Here is a 17,266-nt window from a genome sequence, read left to right as displayed (position 1 = left end):
TGGAATATGTATTCGAGCCTTATATGTATGTCAATAATTCAATACAACGCTGATTTTGATTCATTATTATTTTTGGGCACAATGACAGTTTTAAAGAAAACAACTTTGAGTTGTTGAGTCAACATTGCAACTACTACACACACAAAATATGCAATATTTTCCTCTAAATATATTTAAAAGTCTAATATTTGATGTGAAGTTATTGGAACATTAAATAGGTCAATAATTGATAACAACATTGATTTTTAATTCATATTGTCTTAATGTAAAAAAAAAAAAAAATTGCGCAAAAATTAATGGGGATCCAAAATGAACCTAATCATAAAATGTTTCCTAATGATTAATTTATTATTAATTTTTTTTTTACTTTCACTGCCCAAATCTCATGACCAACTTCCGATCCATCCATCAATCTTTTTATTTTTACAAGTTTGCATGTTTAATGCCATTTTTCTCAAAGAAAACTATGTTGTTTTTTTAATTGGAAGAAATAAATATGAAATATTTTCTCCCAAAAATATTCAAAAGTGGAATATGTATTCGAGCCTTATATATATGTCAATAATGCATTACAACGCTGATTTTGATTCATTATTATTTTTGGGCGCAATGACAGTTTTAAAGAAAACAACTTTGAGTTGTTGAGTCAACATTGCAACTACTTCACACAAAATATGCAATATTTTCCCCTAAATATATTTAAAAGTATAATATATGATGTGAAGTTATTGGAACATTAAACAGGTCAATAATTCATAACAACATTGATTTTTAATTCATATTGTCTTAATGTAAAAAAAAAAAATTGTGCAAAATTAATGGGGATCCAAAATGAACCTAATCATAAAATGTTTCCTAATAATTAATTTATTATTATTTTTTTTTACTTTCACTGCCCAAATCTCATGATCAACTTCAGATCAATCCATCAATTATCTTTTTATTTTTTTAAGTTTGCATGTTTAATGCCATTTTTCTCAAAGAAAACTATGTTTTTTTTTAATTGGAAAAAGTAAATATGCAATATTTTCTCCCAAAAATATTCCAAAGTGGAATATATATTGGAGCCTTATTATATATGTCAATAATTCATTACAACGCTGATTTTGATTCATTATTATTTTTTGGAGCAATGACAGTTTTAAATAAAACTACTTTGAGTTGTTGAGTCAACATAGCAACTTCATCACACAAAATATGCAATATTTTCCCCTAAATATATTTAAAAGTATAATATTCGATGTGAAGTAATTGGAACATTAAATACGTCAATAATTCACAACGACATATATTTTAATTCATATTTTCTTAATGTAAAAAAAAATGTAATTGCGCAAAATTAATGTGGGTCCAAAATGAGCCTAATCATAAAATGTTTCCTAATAATTAATTTCTTATTAAATTTTTTTACTTTCACTGCTTAAATCTCATGATCAACTTCAGATCCATCCATCAATTATCTTTTTATTTGTTTTAAGTTTGCATGTTTAAAGCCATTTTTCTCCCAAAAATCTTTGTTTGTTTTTTTATTGGAAAAACTAAATATGCAATATTTTCTCCCAAAAATATTCCAAAGTGGAATATGTATTGGAGCCTTATATATGTCAATAATTCATTACAACGCTGATTTTGATTCTTTATTATTTTTTTGGCGCAATGACAGTTTTAAAGAAAACAACTGAGTTATTGAGTAAACATTGAAACTTTTTCACCTTTTTGTTCTTTTAATTCCACTTTTGCTTTTTGTTACAGTATTTGTCCGTCGCATTAAAAAATTATCTGGGCCCCGGGCCGCACTTTGGATACGTGTGTTCTGGTTGGTTGAAGTCTTTGGTTTTGTTCAAAGATGGTGCTCAGACGGTCGGGGCGGTTCAACCGGTTCGACGAGCGTCCCACATCGTTAGCATTTTTGTGGGTGTATAACTTACTGAACTCACTGGGCTCCTCAGATTTGAGAAAGTGCTGCCAGTGCAATCGTCGGCACGATGGCCTCCTACACCGCTTACAGCGGCTACACCAAGCCGCCACCGCTCTCCTACACGGGTTCCTACTACAACTATGATGAGAAGCGGCCCCAGACGGCGTACACGAACTACCAGGACTACCAGGACTCGCTGTACGAGGAGAAAAAGATCATTGAGATGCGGAAGAAGAAGTACGCCATCTGCTGCGAGGTGGTTGCTCTGATCATCGGCTTCATCGGACTGATCGGCGTGGCGGCCGTGACGGGTCTTCCTATGTGGCGAGTGACGGCCTTCATCGAGGAGAATATCATCGTCTTCGAGACCCGATGGGAAGGACTGTGGATGAACTGCTTCCGGCAGGCCAACATCCGAATGCAGTGTAAGGTCTACGACTCACTGCTGTTCCTGCCGCCCGACCTGCAGGCGGCCCGCGGACTCATGTGCGCGGCGGTGGCCCTGACCGTCTTTGCCCTGGTCACCTCGGCGGTGGGGATGAAGTGCACCAAGGTGGTGGACCACCGCGCCCGCACCAAGCACATTGTTTTGGTGGCCGGAGGGTCCCTCTTCCTGCTGGCCTGCATCACCACGCTGATCCCCGTGTCCTGGACGGGCCACCGCATCATCCAGGAGTTCTACGATCCCCTGCTCATCGACGCCCAGCGGCGGGAGCTCGGTGAGGCTCTCTACATTGGCTGGGTGACCTCGGCCTTGCTTTTCGCCGCCGGAGTGATCCTGCTGTGCCGCCACGCTCCACGCACCCAGGAGCCCGACCAGAGGGTGATATACAACCCCGGCTCGTACCCCTACCAGCCCGGTTCCACCTACCAGCCGTACACCTACCAGCCACCGTACACCTACCAGCCGTCCTACACTTACCAGCCCGCCTACTCTGCACCCCCGCCAGGGTCTGTGGCCTACACACCCGTCCAGTAATAGTGAAGGATGGTTCTTTGGTCTATGCTTGCCAAAATAGCTGGCACTACGGTTTAAATTGAAAAGGCTGAGTCTTGCATGACTTCCTCGGAGAAGATGTCGAGTATTGTCGCACCTGGGATTTATGGAACTGTTGAGTTTCTCAGGAAAGTTTCTACGCCGCCATGACAGAACTTTGACTCGACTATCGCGGACACCGACTCTGTTGTGGTTTTCAGAGAACTCCAGATGATTTCTGACTTGTAAATACTTGATGATTTCAAAAACCACCACAAGGGTCAATAAATGGTACAGTTGACTAAGAGTCTGTTGATTCTGTTTTGGGGGTTTGTTGGTTGAAGTTGATTTCAGTGTCATCATGACTCATTGCATATTTTAGACTTCCTGGTCCGACTCCGAGAGAAACTTGTTATCTTCTTTGTTTCCAGCCGCTATGTGGCTAGACTGGCTGAACCAGAACATGACGCAGGTCCACCCACTAAGCTAAACTGCCAGCGGAAGTTTTTGTTCTGACACAAACAGAAGCCTGTGAAAAGGATGTGGACTGCACTACGGAGCTGGAGCCTATCCCAGATGACTTGCAGCAAAAAGCTGTCCAGTTGGAAGTGGACCTCCAGCGTTCCCTGCAGTGAAAACAGGGACATCTGCTGCAGACCTAAACTGATCAACTCAAACCCTGCCGACTCTTAACCGCATGAAGACAACTTATTTATGGAGTATTTTATTCAAACAAACCTAATGTAATAGTGTGCAAACTGTTTCCAAAAGCATGCAGGGGCCATTTTGATACTTTTCATTCTCAAAACGAATACAATATTTTGATTTTTGTTTTTACCTTTAGGGCTCCCCTCAAGTTAAAAAAAACTAATAAATTATGTTTTATGCCCTTTTGGTCAAAGACACCACAGTTTTTTTTATTGCAAACACAAAAAACATGCAATATTTCCCCCCAAAAATATTTCAATGTGTATTATTTGATGGGAAGCCTTAAACAGGTTAAATAATTCATAACATTGATTTTGATTCATTATTATTTCCAAGCAATGACAATTCTAACATTCTTGGGGATACAAAATGGTCCCTCTCATAAAAGTGTTAAAAAGATAGTGATTTTTTTACTTTCAACAACTGACTCTCTAGATCAGGGGTGTCAGGTTATATCCGGCCTGCGGGATAAGTTTGCTAAGTATAAAAATGAGCCAACATTTTGGAATGAAAGAACCTGCTGTTCTAAATGTGTCCACTAGATGTCACAACAGCAATTCTTTGTATCTTTGTAGATGATGCTACATATGTAAATAAAAATAAACCACATGATGTTAGTGCACCTGTCAAGGAAAATGAGCAAACTGCATAAATAAATCCTGTAATTGGATTTTGACATCATTTTTTATATTGTTTGAAAATTAACACCAATGAGTTGACTGATGAACATTATCACAGAATTTATTTAGAAAGTATAGATTACGACAAATAAAGATAGAATACTATTAACCGCAACATGTAAGTGTAAAAAAACCACCAACAACATGATAATTCGTAAATTTTCAGACTGTGCGTCTTCTATTTTTTTAAAAAGAAAACAATCTGAAGTTGTCTTTATTTTTAAGTTATCATGCCAGGATTTTACCAGTCCGGCCCACTTTGGAATAGATTTTTCTCCATGTCGCCCCTGATCTAAAATCAGTTTGACACCCTTGCTCGATATCAACCTCAGATCTATATGTCAATTTTAAGTTTTTTATTATATCATGCTTTTTTTGTTATATGCCCTTTTTGTCACAGAAAACTTGCAATATTTGTCCCAAATAGTATTTTAAAGTGGAATATTTGATGTGAAGTAATTGTATCCTTAAATAGGTCAATAATTCATAACATTGATTTTGATTCATAATTTTTTTTAGCAATGACAGCTTCATAATTTTTGGGGATCCAAAATAGTCCGACTCATAAAAGGGTTGAAAATATACATTTTTATTTTTAACACTTAACTCCGTAGATCAACTTCAAATCTATCTGCCGATTATAAGTTTTTATTATTTTATGGTCTTTTAAATGTTTGTATTATGCCCTTTTTGTCAAAGAAAACTATGCAGTGTTTGTCAAAAAAATATGTGAAAGTGGAATATTTGATGTAAAGTAATTGAAGCCTTGAATAGGTCAATATCATTATTATTTTGTGACAGCTTTATAATTCTTGGGGGATTAATAAAGTATTTCTGATTCTGATTCTAATCCAAAATAATCAGACTCGTTAATGGGTTAAAAATACATACATATTTTTTTACTTTCAACAGTTAGGTTTTGCCTTAAATAGGTCAATAATTCATAACATTGATTTTAATTCATTATTATTTTTTGAGCCACGACAGCTTTAGAATTATTGAGTCCAACTCATAAAAGTGTTAAATATATATATTTTTACTTTCAACACTTAACTCTCTAGATCAACTTCAAATCTAGCCGTTGATTGTAAGTTTTTATTATCTTATGTTTTTTGTTTTTTTATTTGTTTGTTTTATGCCTTTTTTGTCAAAGTATTTTAAAGTGTAATATTTGAAGTGAAGTAACTGGAGCCTTAAACAGGTCAATAATTCATAACATTGATTTTGATTCCTTAATATTTAGATAAGTTTAAAAAAAAGCAAATTGAAAAAAAATATTCTCAGGGATTTATAAAAGTTATACATTATAATTTTTTTAAATATTTTTTTAAATTTTATTTTTTGTTTGTTTTTTATGTCCTTTTTTGTTATGAACACTGAAAAACATTTCAATGTGGAATATTTGATTTGAAGTAATTGGAGCCTTAAACACGTCAATAATTCTTAACATTGATATTTATTAATATTTAGGTATGTTTGAAAAAAATCCCACCAAAATTTTCAGGCATCCAAAAGGGCCCCACTCATAAAAGTGTTCAAATTAAGTCATGCGTTTTATATGTGTGTGTGTGTATATATATATATATATATATATATACATATATATATATATATATATATATACACACATATACATATATATACATATATATACATACATATATATATACAAACATATATATATATATATACACATATATATACATACATATATATATATACAAACATATATATATATACATATATATACATACATATATATATATACAAACATTATATATATATATATTATATATATATATATACAAACATTATATATATATATATTATATATATATATATACATACATATGCATTTTTTTTCTTATTTGTTTTATGCCCTTTTTGTCATACAAAACTTGGAATATTTTCAGAAATAATATTTTAAAGTGTAATATTTGATGTGAAGTAATTGGAGCCTTGAACTAGTCAATAATTCTTGATTTTGATTCCTTAATATTTAGATAGTTTTACCCCAAAAAATATCCACACAATGTTTTAAAATTAAGTCACACATTATAATTTTTTTCATTATTTTTTTGTATTTTATTTTTTGTTTGTTGTATGCCCTTTTTGTCATAGAAGTCTTTTGTTTTTATTGGGAACATACAAAATATACAACACGTCAAAGTGGAATAATTGATGTGGAGTTTTAAAAAGTTCAATAATTCATAACATTGATTTTGATTCGTTATCATTTTTGTAGCAACGACAGCTTTAGAATTATTGGGGCTCCAAAATAATCCGACTCATAAAACTGTTAAAAATATATATTTTTACCTTCAACACTTAACTCTCTTGATCAACTTCAAATTTATCCGTCGATTATAAGTTTTTATCATCATATGTTGTTTTTTTAATTTGTTTGTTTTATGCCCTTTTTGTCAAACACAATTTATTTTTAATTGCAAACAAATATGCAGTATTTTACAGGTAATATTAGATGTGAAGTAATTGGAGCATTGAACCGGTCAATAATCCACTTCCAAAGACATGCGCCTGGGGATAGGTTGATCGGCAACACTAAATCGGCACTAGAGTGTAAATGTTGTCCGTCTATCTGTGTTGGCCCTGCGATTAGGTAGCGACTTGTCCAGGGTGTACACCGCCTTCCGCCCGATTGTAGCTGAGATAGGCGCCAGCACTCCTCGCTACCCCGAAAGGGAAAAATCGGTAGAAAATTGATGGATGGATGGATTTTGATTCATTAATATTTAGATAAGTGTAGAAAAAAAAAAATTACAAAAATTCCCAGGGATCCAAAAGGGCCCCACCCATAAAAGTGTTAAAATTGATTTATACATTCAAATTATTTTATAATTTAAAAAAATATATATTCTTTTGTTAGTTTTATGCCCTTTTTGTCATCAAAAACTTGAAATATTTTATCAAATAACATTTAAGGTGGAATATTTGATGTGAAGTAATTAGAGCCTTAAATAGGTCAATAATTCATAACAACATTGATTTTTTTTTTTTTTCATTTTTTATAATAACAGTTTTAAAGGAGAAAACAGCCTGCACAGCAGCTTTGAGTTATTAGTGTCAACAATGGAACTTTTGCTCGTTATATTTCACTTGTATGCTCTTTTATTCCACTTTATGTATTCTCAAGAATTTTCAAGAAAATTTAAAATTTTCAATAGTTATCAAAAAATTTTTTCTTTGTGTTTTGTAAACACTTTTAGTTAAAACAGTTTCTTTAACTGTAACAAATTAGTTCATTGTTTTATTTATTTGCTTAAAGTAGCAGCAAAATGGAGAACCAAGTTGACTTTTTATGTTTAAGATTAATGTTTCATTGTATCCATTTAACCGGGGGTGTACAAACTACGGCCCGTGGGTCAAATGCGGCCTGCCAGCGTCTTCAATTAGGCCTGCAAGACGTTATGAGTCCAACAAAGCATCGCACCGCAGATTGCTTTCAAATTAATCCTAAATACCAGGCAGTCTCTAAATGCTACATATTTGTGGACAACGTCAATCAATCAATAAATGTTTATTTATATACAGGGATGGGAATGAAGATTTACAAAATCAGCTGAACATTTTTTAATCCTAAAAGCTTTGTTGTATTAGTCAACGTTGCAACTTTTTCTAAATTACATTTAGCCTTTAAGCTTTTTTATTTCACTTTTGTTTATGTTTTTGTTTTTTTTAATAGTATTTTTAGAATGTGTCGTGGGTGTCATGCCTGTAATTCAGTTTTAAGTTTGATCATGTTTGTTTTGTTTTTGGACTCTTGTTTCCCGTTTTACACTTCCTGGTTTTGTTTGTTTCCATAGTAACCCATTAGTTTCCACCTGGTCTCCAAGTCACGCCCAACCCTCAGTCCCACACCGGTTTCTAATCATCATAGCTGCTATTTATACCATTCTGTTTTTGTCCTCATCCTGCGAACTTTGCTATTTGCCTTCATTGCATTGCCTACCTATGCTGCTCATTCTCCATGCCCACGATCACCTGCCACGCACCTTGCTATTCTTGCCTCCTGTTTTTGTGTTCACAGTAAGTGTTTTGTTTTAGTTGTTTATAGTCATGCCATCGTGCTGTTTCTGTTCATAGTTCATTCATGCCATCATGCAAGTGTTTTTGTTTCCTGTTTATATTTTGTAGCCAAGTTTTATACCTCCTTGTGAGCGCCCTTAGTTTGCTTATTTTTCTGTTTAGTGTATAAATAAAAAACCATGTACTCACAGTCACGTCTGGCTCATCCTGTAATCCCTCTGCGTCGAAGGAGCACAAACAATCCAAGTTCATGCCTGACAGTGGGCCTTTTAAACATTAGCTGTGGGCGGGAAATGGCCTCCGGTGCACACTTTTGACACCACTGCTATAGATAATAAAAAATAAAATTTAATAAATCTATGGTTAAAAAGTAGAGTCTGGCGACGCATGCGCATTTATCATAACTCTCTCGCTCTCTCTGTCTCCCCCTTCCTCACGAATGTTGCTGCCGTGCAGCACTTTTTGTTTTTTGTTTTTAACCCCTTCTTAACCCTGAACGTACATTGAAAATACACGCAACCCTTAACTTAAAATGCCGGACATTTGAGGCATTTAAGAAACTCCACCTGAACAGCTCCGCAAAGAGGACATTTCCCGTGAAAAGAGGAGGTGTGGTCAGTCTATCGCAGGGGTCACCAACATGGTGCCCGCGGGCGCCAGGTAGGCCATAAGGACCAGAGGAGTAGCCCGCTGGCCTGTTCTAGAAATAGCTTAAATAGCAGCACTTACCAGGGAGCTGCCTCTATTTTCAAAATTGTATTTATTTACTAGCAAGATGGTCTCGCTTTGCTCAACATTTTTAATTCTAAGAGAGACAAAACTCAAATAAAATTAGAAAATCCAAGAAAATATTTTAAAGACTTTGTCTTCACTTGTTTGAATAAATTTTTTTATTTTTTTACTTTGCTTCTTATAACTTTCAGAAAGACAATTTTAGAGAAAAAATACAACCTTGAAAATTATTTTAGGATTTTTAAACACATATACCTATTTACCTTTTAAATTCCTTCCTCTTCTTTCCTGACAATTTAAAATTCAAAGCCCACCAGGCTGCACCAAACTTTGTGTCTTGTTGACACAGAAAAGTACAGTGGTGTATGTGCAGCAGGTATAAAGGTTGCAAGCCTGTTTGGTTCAACTTATCTTTGGAAATCAGCCTTTTCTGACATGAACTTCATCAAGAACAAACACAGAACACGCCTCACTGATACACTTCTGCAAGACTCACTCAGAGTTGCAGTGTCAAGTTACACAGCAGAGTACAACACACTAGTTAACAGCATGCAATGCCAGGCTTCCCACTAACTGACAAAGAAACAGATAACAGATTTGGTGTCCAGTTCAAAGTGTGACATGATTTACTTAAAAATTTGAGAGTTGACTTTTGTATTTTACATAAGTTATTATTTGTACAAACATGGTGCAAAGTAATTCATGATTTGTTATAAAATGTTGGAGGATAGCTAGTTAAAATGTGATATTGTGATTTCACAAGACTGTCTTAGAAGTGATTATTTGAAAATGTTCAATTTGAAAAATGTGCACTTAGAGAAAATATCAACCTTAAGTGTTGCACATTGATATGTATCTGTTTCTATATATATTTATTGTGAGAAATCATTAAGATGATCAGTGTTTCACAAAGATAAATATCATTAATTATTAATAATAACATAGAGTTAAAGGTAAATTGAGCAAATTGGCTATATCATGCAATTTATTTAATTGTGTATCAAACTGGTAGCCCTTCGCATTAATCAGTACCCAAGAAGTAGCTCTTGGTTTCAAAAAGGTTGGTGACCCCTGGTCTATCGTATACCTTGATCGCTGCTAGCATGCCGTGTGTCGTTGTTTTTTTGATTGATTGAAACTTTTATTAGTAGATTGCACAGTACAGTATATATTACGTACAATTGACCACTAAATGGTAATACTCGAATAAGTTTTTCAACTTGTTTAGGTCGGGGTCCACGTAAATCAATTCATGGTGCTTCAGTGTGCATTGTTTACACAACGTGCGGTGCGCTACTTAATATCTCCGTGACGTTCAGTTCACCTCCGAACCAAAACCCCCGTACCGAAATGGTTCAATACAAATACACATACCGTACGTTACACACCTACTATCCGCGCATCTCTAACGTAGATACAAAAACCACCCTGGCGGCGCGAAAATCCGCGAATCCGCGGAAAATTCCCATCCCTGTGTATAGCCCTAAATCACAAGTGCCTCAAAGGGCTGCACGAACCACAACGACATCCTCGGTAGGGCCCACATAAGTGCAAGGAAAAACTCACCCCAGTGGGACGTCGACAATGATGACTATGAGAAACTTTGGAGAGGACCGCATATGTGGGCAAACGCATGGATAATGATCTCAGCGTCGTAAGTGGACAAAATGGAGCGAATTTTAGCGATATTACAGGGATGGAAGAAGGCCGTTTTAGTAACATTTTTAATGTGTGACTCAAACGAGAGAGTTGGGTCGAAGATAGTACCCAGATTCTTTACCGAGTCTCCTTCTTTAATTGTTTGGTTGTCAAATGTTAAAGTTGTATTATTAAATAGAGGTCGGTGTCTAGCAGGACCGATAATCAGCATTTCCGTTTTTTTGGCGTTGAGTTGCAAAAAGTTAGCGGACATCCATTGTTTAATTTCATTAAGACACGCCTCCAGCTGACTACAATCCAGCGTGTTGGTCAGCTTTAGGGGCATGTAGAGTTGGGTGTCATCAGCATAACAGTGAAAGCTAACACCGTATTTGCGTATGATGTCACGTAGCGGCAGCATGTAGATGCTGAAGAGTGCAGAGCCAAGGACAGAACCCTGGGGAACTCCACACGTTACCTTAACATAGTCCGAGATCATATTGTTATGGGAGACGCACTGCAACTTGTCAGTAAGATAAGAGTTAAACCAAGACAGGGCTAAGTCTGACATACCAATTCGTGTTTGAATACGCTCTAGTAAAATATTATGATCGACGGTATCGAAAGCAGCGCTAAGATCGAGGAGCAGCAACATAGATGACTCATCAGAATCCATCGTTAGCAATAGATCATTAGTCATTTTTGCGAGGGCTGTCTCCGTAGAGTGATTTGCCCTTAAACCGTAGTGAAAGGTTTCACATAGATTGTTAGATGCTAAGTGTTCATTTAACTGCTCTGCGACAATTTTTTCGAGGATTTTCGAAATAAAGGGAAGGTGAGACTAGTCGGTAGTTTACCATGAGGTCAGGATCGATGTTAGGTCTTTTAAGGAGAGGATGAATAACCGCTTTTTTGAATGCTAGGGGAACAGTGCCAGAGGAAAGTGATAAGTTTATTATATTTAGCACTGATGGACCTAATAATACCAAGAGCTCCTTGATAAGGTTCCCAGGAAGTGGGTCAAGCAAGCATGTTGTTTGTTCTATTCCATTTACACATTGTAACAATTCTTCTAATGTTATTTCATCAAAACGAGAGAAGCTAATTTGGAGGGCAGTATTCGCTGTACATACAGTCGTATCTGTGTTAACAGAACCCAGTTGTGGCTGGGACGCATTGTCTTTAATCTCCTTTCTAATGAGTTCAATTTTCTTATTAAAGAAATTCATATAGTCATCTGCCGAGTGGGTGGAGCTACTGGAAGGAGTCCCTTGTTGGGTTAGCGATGCTACTGTACTTAACAAAAATGTAGGATCGTTTTAAGGCGGATGAGATTTGAGCAATATTTAGCTTTAGCTAAGGTAAGCATGCGTTTATAAGTTATTAAACTATCACTCCATGCTGGATGGTGCACCTCAAGTTTAGTCGTGCGCCATTTGCGTTCCAGCTTTATACATAATAATTTCTGAGCTCTAGTTTCTTCAGTAAACCACGGGGTACGCCTTTTTGGAGCCTTTTTTAACTTCAGCGGTTCTATACTATCAATGGTTTCGCGCAGGGCGTAGTTAAAATTGTTAGTGAGGTTATCAATAGAGCCCACATACTTTGGGAATGGTGCCATTACCAAGGGCAGTAGGCCAGCAAGAGTCGTCGTTGTGGCCGTATTAATGTTGCGGCTGCTATAGCAGTTATTATTATTATTATTAGCTTGCCGAACATGAGTCTGAACTTTGAATTTTATAAGGTAATGATTGGACATGATTGGGAGTATCATAACTTTGGAAATGGTGATACCCAGGACAAGCACTAGGTCTATCGTATTACTGTTGCGATGCGTGAGTTCATTTATTATTTGTGTAAAACCACAGCTATCAATTATAGTCTGGAGCGCCACGAACGGTGGGTCCGATGGGGTATTCATATGGATATTAAAGTCCCCCATTATAATTATATTATTGGGGTGCGTCACTATATCAGCAACGAACTCTGAGAATTCTTTGATAAAGTCCGAATAGGGCCCTGTGGGGCGGTAGATAACAGCCAGGTATAGAGCCAGCGGTGTGACAGACCTCATAGTGAGCACCTCAAACGATGTATATGTATTATTTAGGTTAGGACTAAGGTTAAAGTTTCCGTTGTATATTAGTGAGACCCCCCACCCCTTTTAAGGGGATGGGCAATGTGCGCATTCGTATAGTTAGGAGAAGCCTCATTTAGCGCAAAAGTCGTCTGGTTTAAGCCAGGTTTCGCTGAGACCGATGACGTTAAGATTGTTGTCTCTAATGACCTCATTAACTAATAACGTTTTGGGAGACAATGATCTTATGTTTAAAAAGCCCATATTATAGGTAGTGGGCTGTTTTAATGAGTTTTTGATCAAATTATCCGTAATATCAATATCAATAATGTTGCGTTTATTATGAGTAATGCACTTAAAATAATTACGACCATATCTAGGAATTAATATGACGGGTATTTTCAGATTGTTTGCTTGGTGCTTTGATAAACTGAACGCATCATAATTTGCCACCTCAGTAGAACGCATGTCCAACTCTGGCACAGTCCTAGCAGAAAAAACATTATGTGAGTTGTGTATTATTCTAAGAAAATTGCTATGTGTGCAGGGATTATTCAGCCTGGCGCTGGCTAGTTCTAACTTAACTGACTCCTCACCCAGACTAGCAGGCTCTGTAATTGCCTGCTCTAGTGCAGTTAGTCAAATGTGACTCAATGAGAAATCTATGTATCTATGTATGTGAGTAAATAAGATCTATTACCCTTGAAAGTACATTTAAATACTAGCACAGCATTTACTTATATGACACAAGCCAAACAACCTTCCCTAGTCATGGTGGGGGGAAAAATGCAACTACCAAAGGTCACACACATAGTTACTTTACACGCAGTCGGCTTTCGGCAGCCAAGTCACGAGATGTAGGCACTCTTGCATTAAACCATATACAATTGTATTTACAATTCGCAGTGTGTAAAAACACAGTCTAAACATCACAAATTGCCACAAATTTTGTCTGCCATTTTGAATATTCCAATCCGAATATCTTCAGCAATTTCCGTAGATTCTACGTCACTGTAGTAACGCTTCTGCACTCTGACCATATTATTTGGAAATACGCACAAATTTGAAAGGGATGTGCCGTTTATCATTCACAATCCTTATGTAAGACAAGAACCCGTATGTTAATATTTGTTTATGCGTTCTAAATCGTCTAAAAACATCCAGAAAGCGCCAACAATACTCCATTTACATGTCGTAACCTGAAAATGAACCAAATATGAGTGATATTGTTATTATAAGCGCTAACGCAGACGGACTATTTTAGCGGCGCATTAATAGCAGTGAGCTAATGCTAGTTTACGCTGTTATTGTTGACAAACTTCGGATGCTTCTGCTTGGTCTCAAACTTGCTAAAAGTAACATTTGTCAACCTGCCAGGAGACAATTTTGGCCATGGACCGATAGGCTGGTCCACTTTCATATCCCCCAAGATGGCAAAAAAGACACTCATTACAGGAACTATTTTTAACCTTTCATGACGATTGCGATTGAGTCTTCATCCAAACGGAATATTGAGAACGTCCTGTAAGTCGACATCCAACATCACAAATATTATCGTGTTTGTTTTATTTGGATTAATTATGGTTAGTTTGTATGTTTACCACCTAGCAATGCTGCTAATGCTATAGTGTCACAATAAAGCTACGTCCATTTAGTACTCTGCGTCTAAAATTTGTGGACCATCCTCATTATATTCGGCCTCAAAAAATATAAGTTTGTCACAAAGTGAACGTCGTAAAAGTCTGCTTGATTAGCATTGTTGCTGATGGGGAAGGGATCTGGTGTTTTTCCTCCACGTCACGCCATCAAAATGACTCCTGAATATCTGTGAGATTGATACTATTTTGATTATATCAATTTACTCGCAAACTTTGGAAGTCATTGTGTCATAAATCAGATATATATAATACTAGCTTCATAAAAGAGGCAACTTGTTCTTCCACTCTACTGACACTTTAATTAATTCCATAATTTGATTGCACATACTGATATACTAAAGGTTTTAAGTGTTTTAAGTGCATACAGGTCATGTTATGTTGTGCATTCTTGGATAGCAGGTTATTGTTTGCTTTGTGCATCATTTTAGCTGTTAGCAAGTTTTTGGCTTTACAAAATAAATTATTTGAGTGTTCTCCATAATTTTTTGTAACACAGTTGGTGAATAAAATGTACTTTCCCCATATTTCTACTATCTCGCAAATAAGCACATGTGTTATAGAAAAATAAAGGTAATGTGAGGATGTAAATTGAGACCTGCGATTCCTGTTCGCCACACAAAGAAAAAAGTGGCCTGAGGGGAATTGGTCTCTTAGCAACGGGGGTGCTATTCCCACCCCTCCCGTGTACACAGAAAAGGTGAACACCTCCCTCTCCGCTGGGATGCGACTACCTCCCGCCAGGACTGCCGCCTGCCACAGCCTACACGTAGAACGGGATGGCCAACTCCGCACTGGAGCTGCTGGGTCTTCTCGTGACCCTGATCGGGCTGATCGGCGTGGCGGCGAGCACAGGCATGCCGATGTGGCGAGTCACAGCCTTCATTGGAGAGAACATCATCGTGTTCGAGACCCGCTACGAGGGTCTGTGGATGAACTGCTTCAAACAGGCCGACATCAGGATGCAGTGTAAGGTCTACGACTCTCTCCTGGCCTTGCCCCCCGACCTACAGGCGGCACGGGGTCTCATGTGCTGCGCTCTGGCTCTCGGCGGTCTGGGCGTGCTGGTGAGCCTGTTGGGGCTGCAGTGCACGTCGTGCATTCAAAACCACCGAGCAAAGCGGCTGGTGCTCATCATCGCCGGAACCATGGTCATCTTGTCGTGCATCTGCGTCATCATCCCCGTGTCCTGGACGGGGCACGTTATCATTCGGGACTTCTACAACCCTTTACTGCTCGACGCCCAGCGCCGGGAGCTGGGGGAGGCCCTCTACATCGGCTGGGTGGCCGGGGCCTTTCTCTTTGCTGGTGGATGCCTGTTCACTTGCTGCAATTTACAGGCGGAGGACCAAGACCCGAGGAAGTACGTCTACTCCAGGAACTCCGACTACACGGTGTACCCTCCGCAGCCCATCCAGACCCTGCAGCCTCAACAGCTTGTGCTGCTTCCCCAAGCCCAGCCGGTGCTGTCCAGACATCCATCCACCAACTACAGCTACCAGTCCAGGTACCCGTCTGTACGCAGTGGAGTGGCTTATCTTTGAACACTGACTGAGGCCATGACTGGGAGTGGGGCCAATCAGAGGACCTCACTAAAGGTTGCGTGACAGCATCGACAGAAACTAAACAATACCACCTTTGTCAATTATTCGTACCAATCAGATCCCAAGTCCAGTGAGGATAAAGTATGTATATCAGAATCCCAATCATCTCATTGGACTTGGTAGACTGTCTTCTTTCTTCAATGCCAGAAACAAGAAAACGCTAACGTAACCGACAGTGGTTTTTGATGTTATGGCTAGTTGTTTTACAAAAATATGATGGTTGCTAGTTGTTTAAAGATTTCAAGGTTCTGAAAGAGCTGATATGCAGAAGTTGGACGGGAAGCCAAGAGATGGCTGCTGTTTGTTGAAGGTGTGGATGCGTCTCTTTGTTTGCGAAGAGGGTAGTCCCTGTGGCCGCCGACCAAGCGTGATCACATGACCAGAAACTGTTTTGAATAGATACAAAGAGCTTTAAGTCTAACACCTGTAGGCCGCACTTCCATTGTCCGCTATCTATGAGAGGAAGCAACTTTTGCTATGTAAATTTGTTTTATTGCCACTTAATCCGCAACAAATAATAATTAGAATGCTCCTAAAACAATTCTCCTTGTATTTTTATACTAGACACTATCAACTATATTAATGCGAAATAAAGTTATGTCTGTTTGTTTCATGTATGTCTGCCTGTAATTCTATTGTATTTACACTGTCAGAAATAAAGTCAGTGGCTTTTACCGCAAAATTTGGGCAGCTCAGTCCCAAGAATTTTACAGGAAAAACAGTGGTACCTTTTTTTTCATTTACAATAATGCTCTGTAAAAACATGACTGTAGACTAAGGTGGTAAGCGTATTTTACGGTGCAAATTCTCGTGAATGAGCTGACAGCTTTGTTTTTTTCACAAAATCTAGATTTGGTTTTACAATGTTGAAATATTGATATTAATTGGGGCTGAGGAATTTGTGAAACAGAAACAATACAAAAATAATGTCATTGTAAATTAATAATGCTAACAATGCAAACGACGCTACCTTGATTACATTACGATAGCACGTACTAATATGTCGGTCACAACCCAATGTTCGTGGCCTTATGTGAGATTTTCACGCAAATAATTTTGTGTGGTTCACCGCGATTAATCAAAATGCAAAAGTGTAACTAATCTGAATATGGACCAGTAGAGTGAGCCAATAGTCCAACAACTGATTGATGAATCATAAAGGTGTGCTCTGGTATATTTACGTTTGCCAGGAAGTTATGTAATCGTTGCTGTTGGCTTGACAATTTAATTA

General features: G+C 37.5%; 4 protein-coding genes and 1 long non-coding RNA gene across 5 annotated transcripts in view; 4 read left to right on the top strand and 1 right to left on the bottom strand.

Annotated features, from left to right (window-relative positions):
* LOC133537106 (uncharacterized) overlaps nucleotides 1-8,948 on the bottom strand; it is a 17,802-nt gene extending 8,854 nt beyond the window's left edge. Inside the window, exon 1 of the long non-coding RNA XR_009802604.1 lies at nucleotides 8,519-8,948. This is a non-coding gene — a long non-coding RNA (uncharacterized LOC133537106). The remainder of the gene's footprint in view (nucleotides 1-8,518) is intronic.
* Nucleotides 1-17,266, top strand: part of LOC133537105 (claudin-like protein ZF-A89) — a 30,052-nt gene that overhangs the window by 6,596 nt on the left and 6,190 nt on the right. The gene's annotated exons all lie outside the window — the stretch shown is intronic.
* On the top strand, nucleotides 1,933-3,195 carry LOC133537102 (claudin-8-like). The gene has a single exon (XM_061877965.1). The coding sequence runs from the start codon at nucleotides 1,986-1,988 to the stop codon at nucleotides 2,895-2,897; it is 912 nt and encodes a 303-aa protein (XP_061733949.1). The 5' UTR covers nucleotides 1,933-1,985; the 3' UTR covers nucleotides 2,898-3,195.
* The window catches only part of LOC133537103 (glutamate receptor ionotropic, kainate 1), a 132,154-nt gene continuing 121,035 nt past the window's right edge, over nucleotides 6,148-17,266 (top strand). Inside the window, exon 1 of the mRNA XM_061877967.1 lies at nucleotides 6,148-8,329. The gene's annotated coding sequence lies outside the window, so the exon portion shown is untranslated. The remainder of the gene's footprint in view (nucleotides 8,330-17,266) is intronic.
* Nucleotides 15,100-16,966, top strand: LOC133537101 (claudin-4-like). Its single transcript, XM_061877964.1, has one exon. It carries the CDS (start codon nucleotides 15,211-15,213, stop codon nucleotides 15,973-15,975), a length of 765 nt encoding a protein of 254 aa, XP_061733948.1. The 5' UTR covers nucleotides 15,100-15,210; the 3' UTR covers nucleotides 15,976-16,966.

This window comes from Nerophis ophidion, linkage group LG18 (genome assembly GCF_033978795.1).
Source record: "Nerophis ophidion isolate RoL-2023_Sa linkage group LG18, RoL_Noph_v1.0, whole genome shotgun sequence".
NCBI lineage: Eukaryota > Metazoa > Chordata > Actinopteri > Syngnathiformes > Syngnathidae > Nerophis > Nerophis ophidion.
This window is presented reverse-complemented; position numbering and strand designations above follow the sequence as displayed.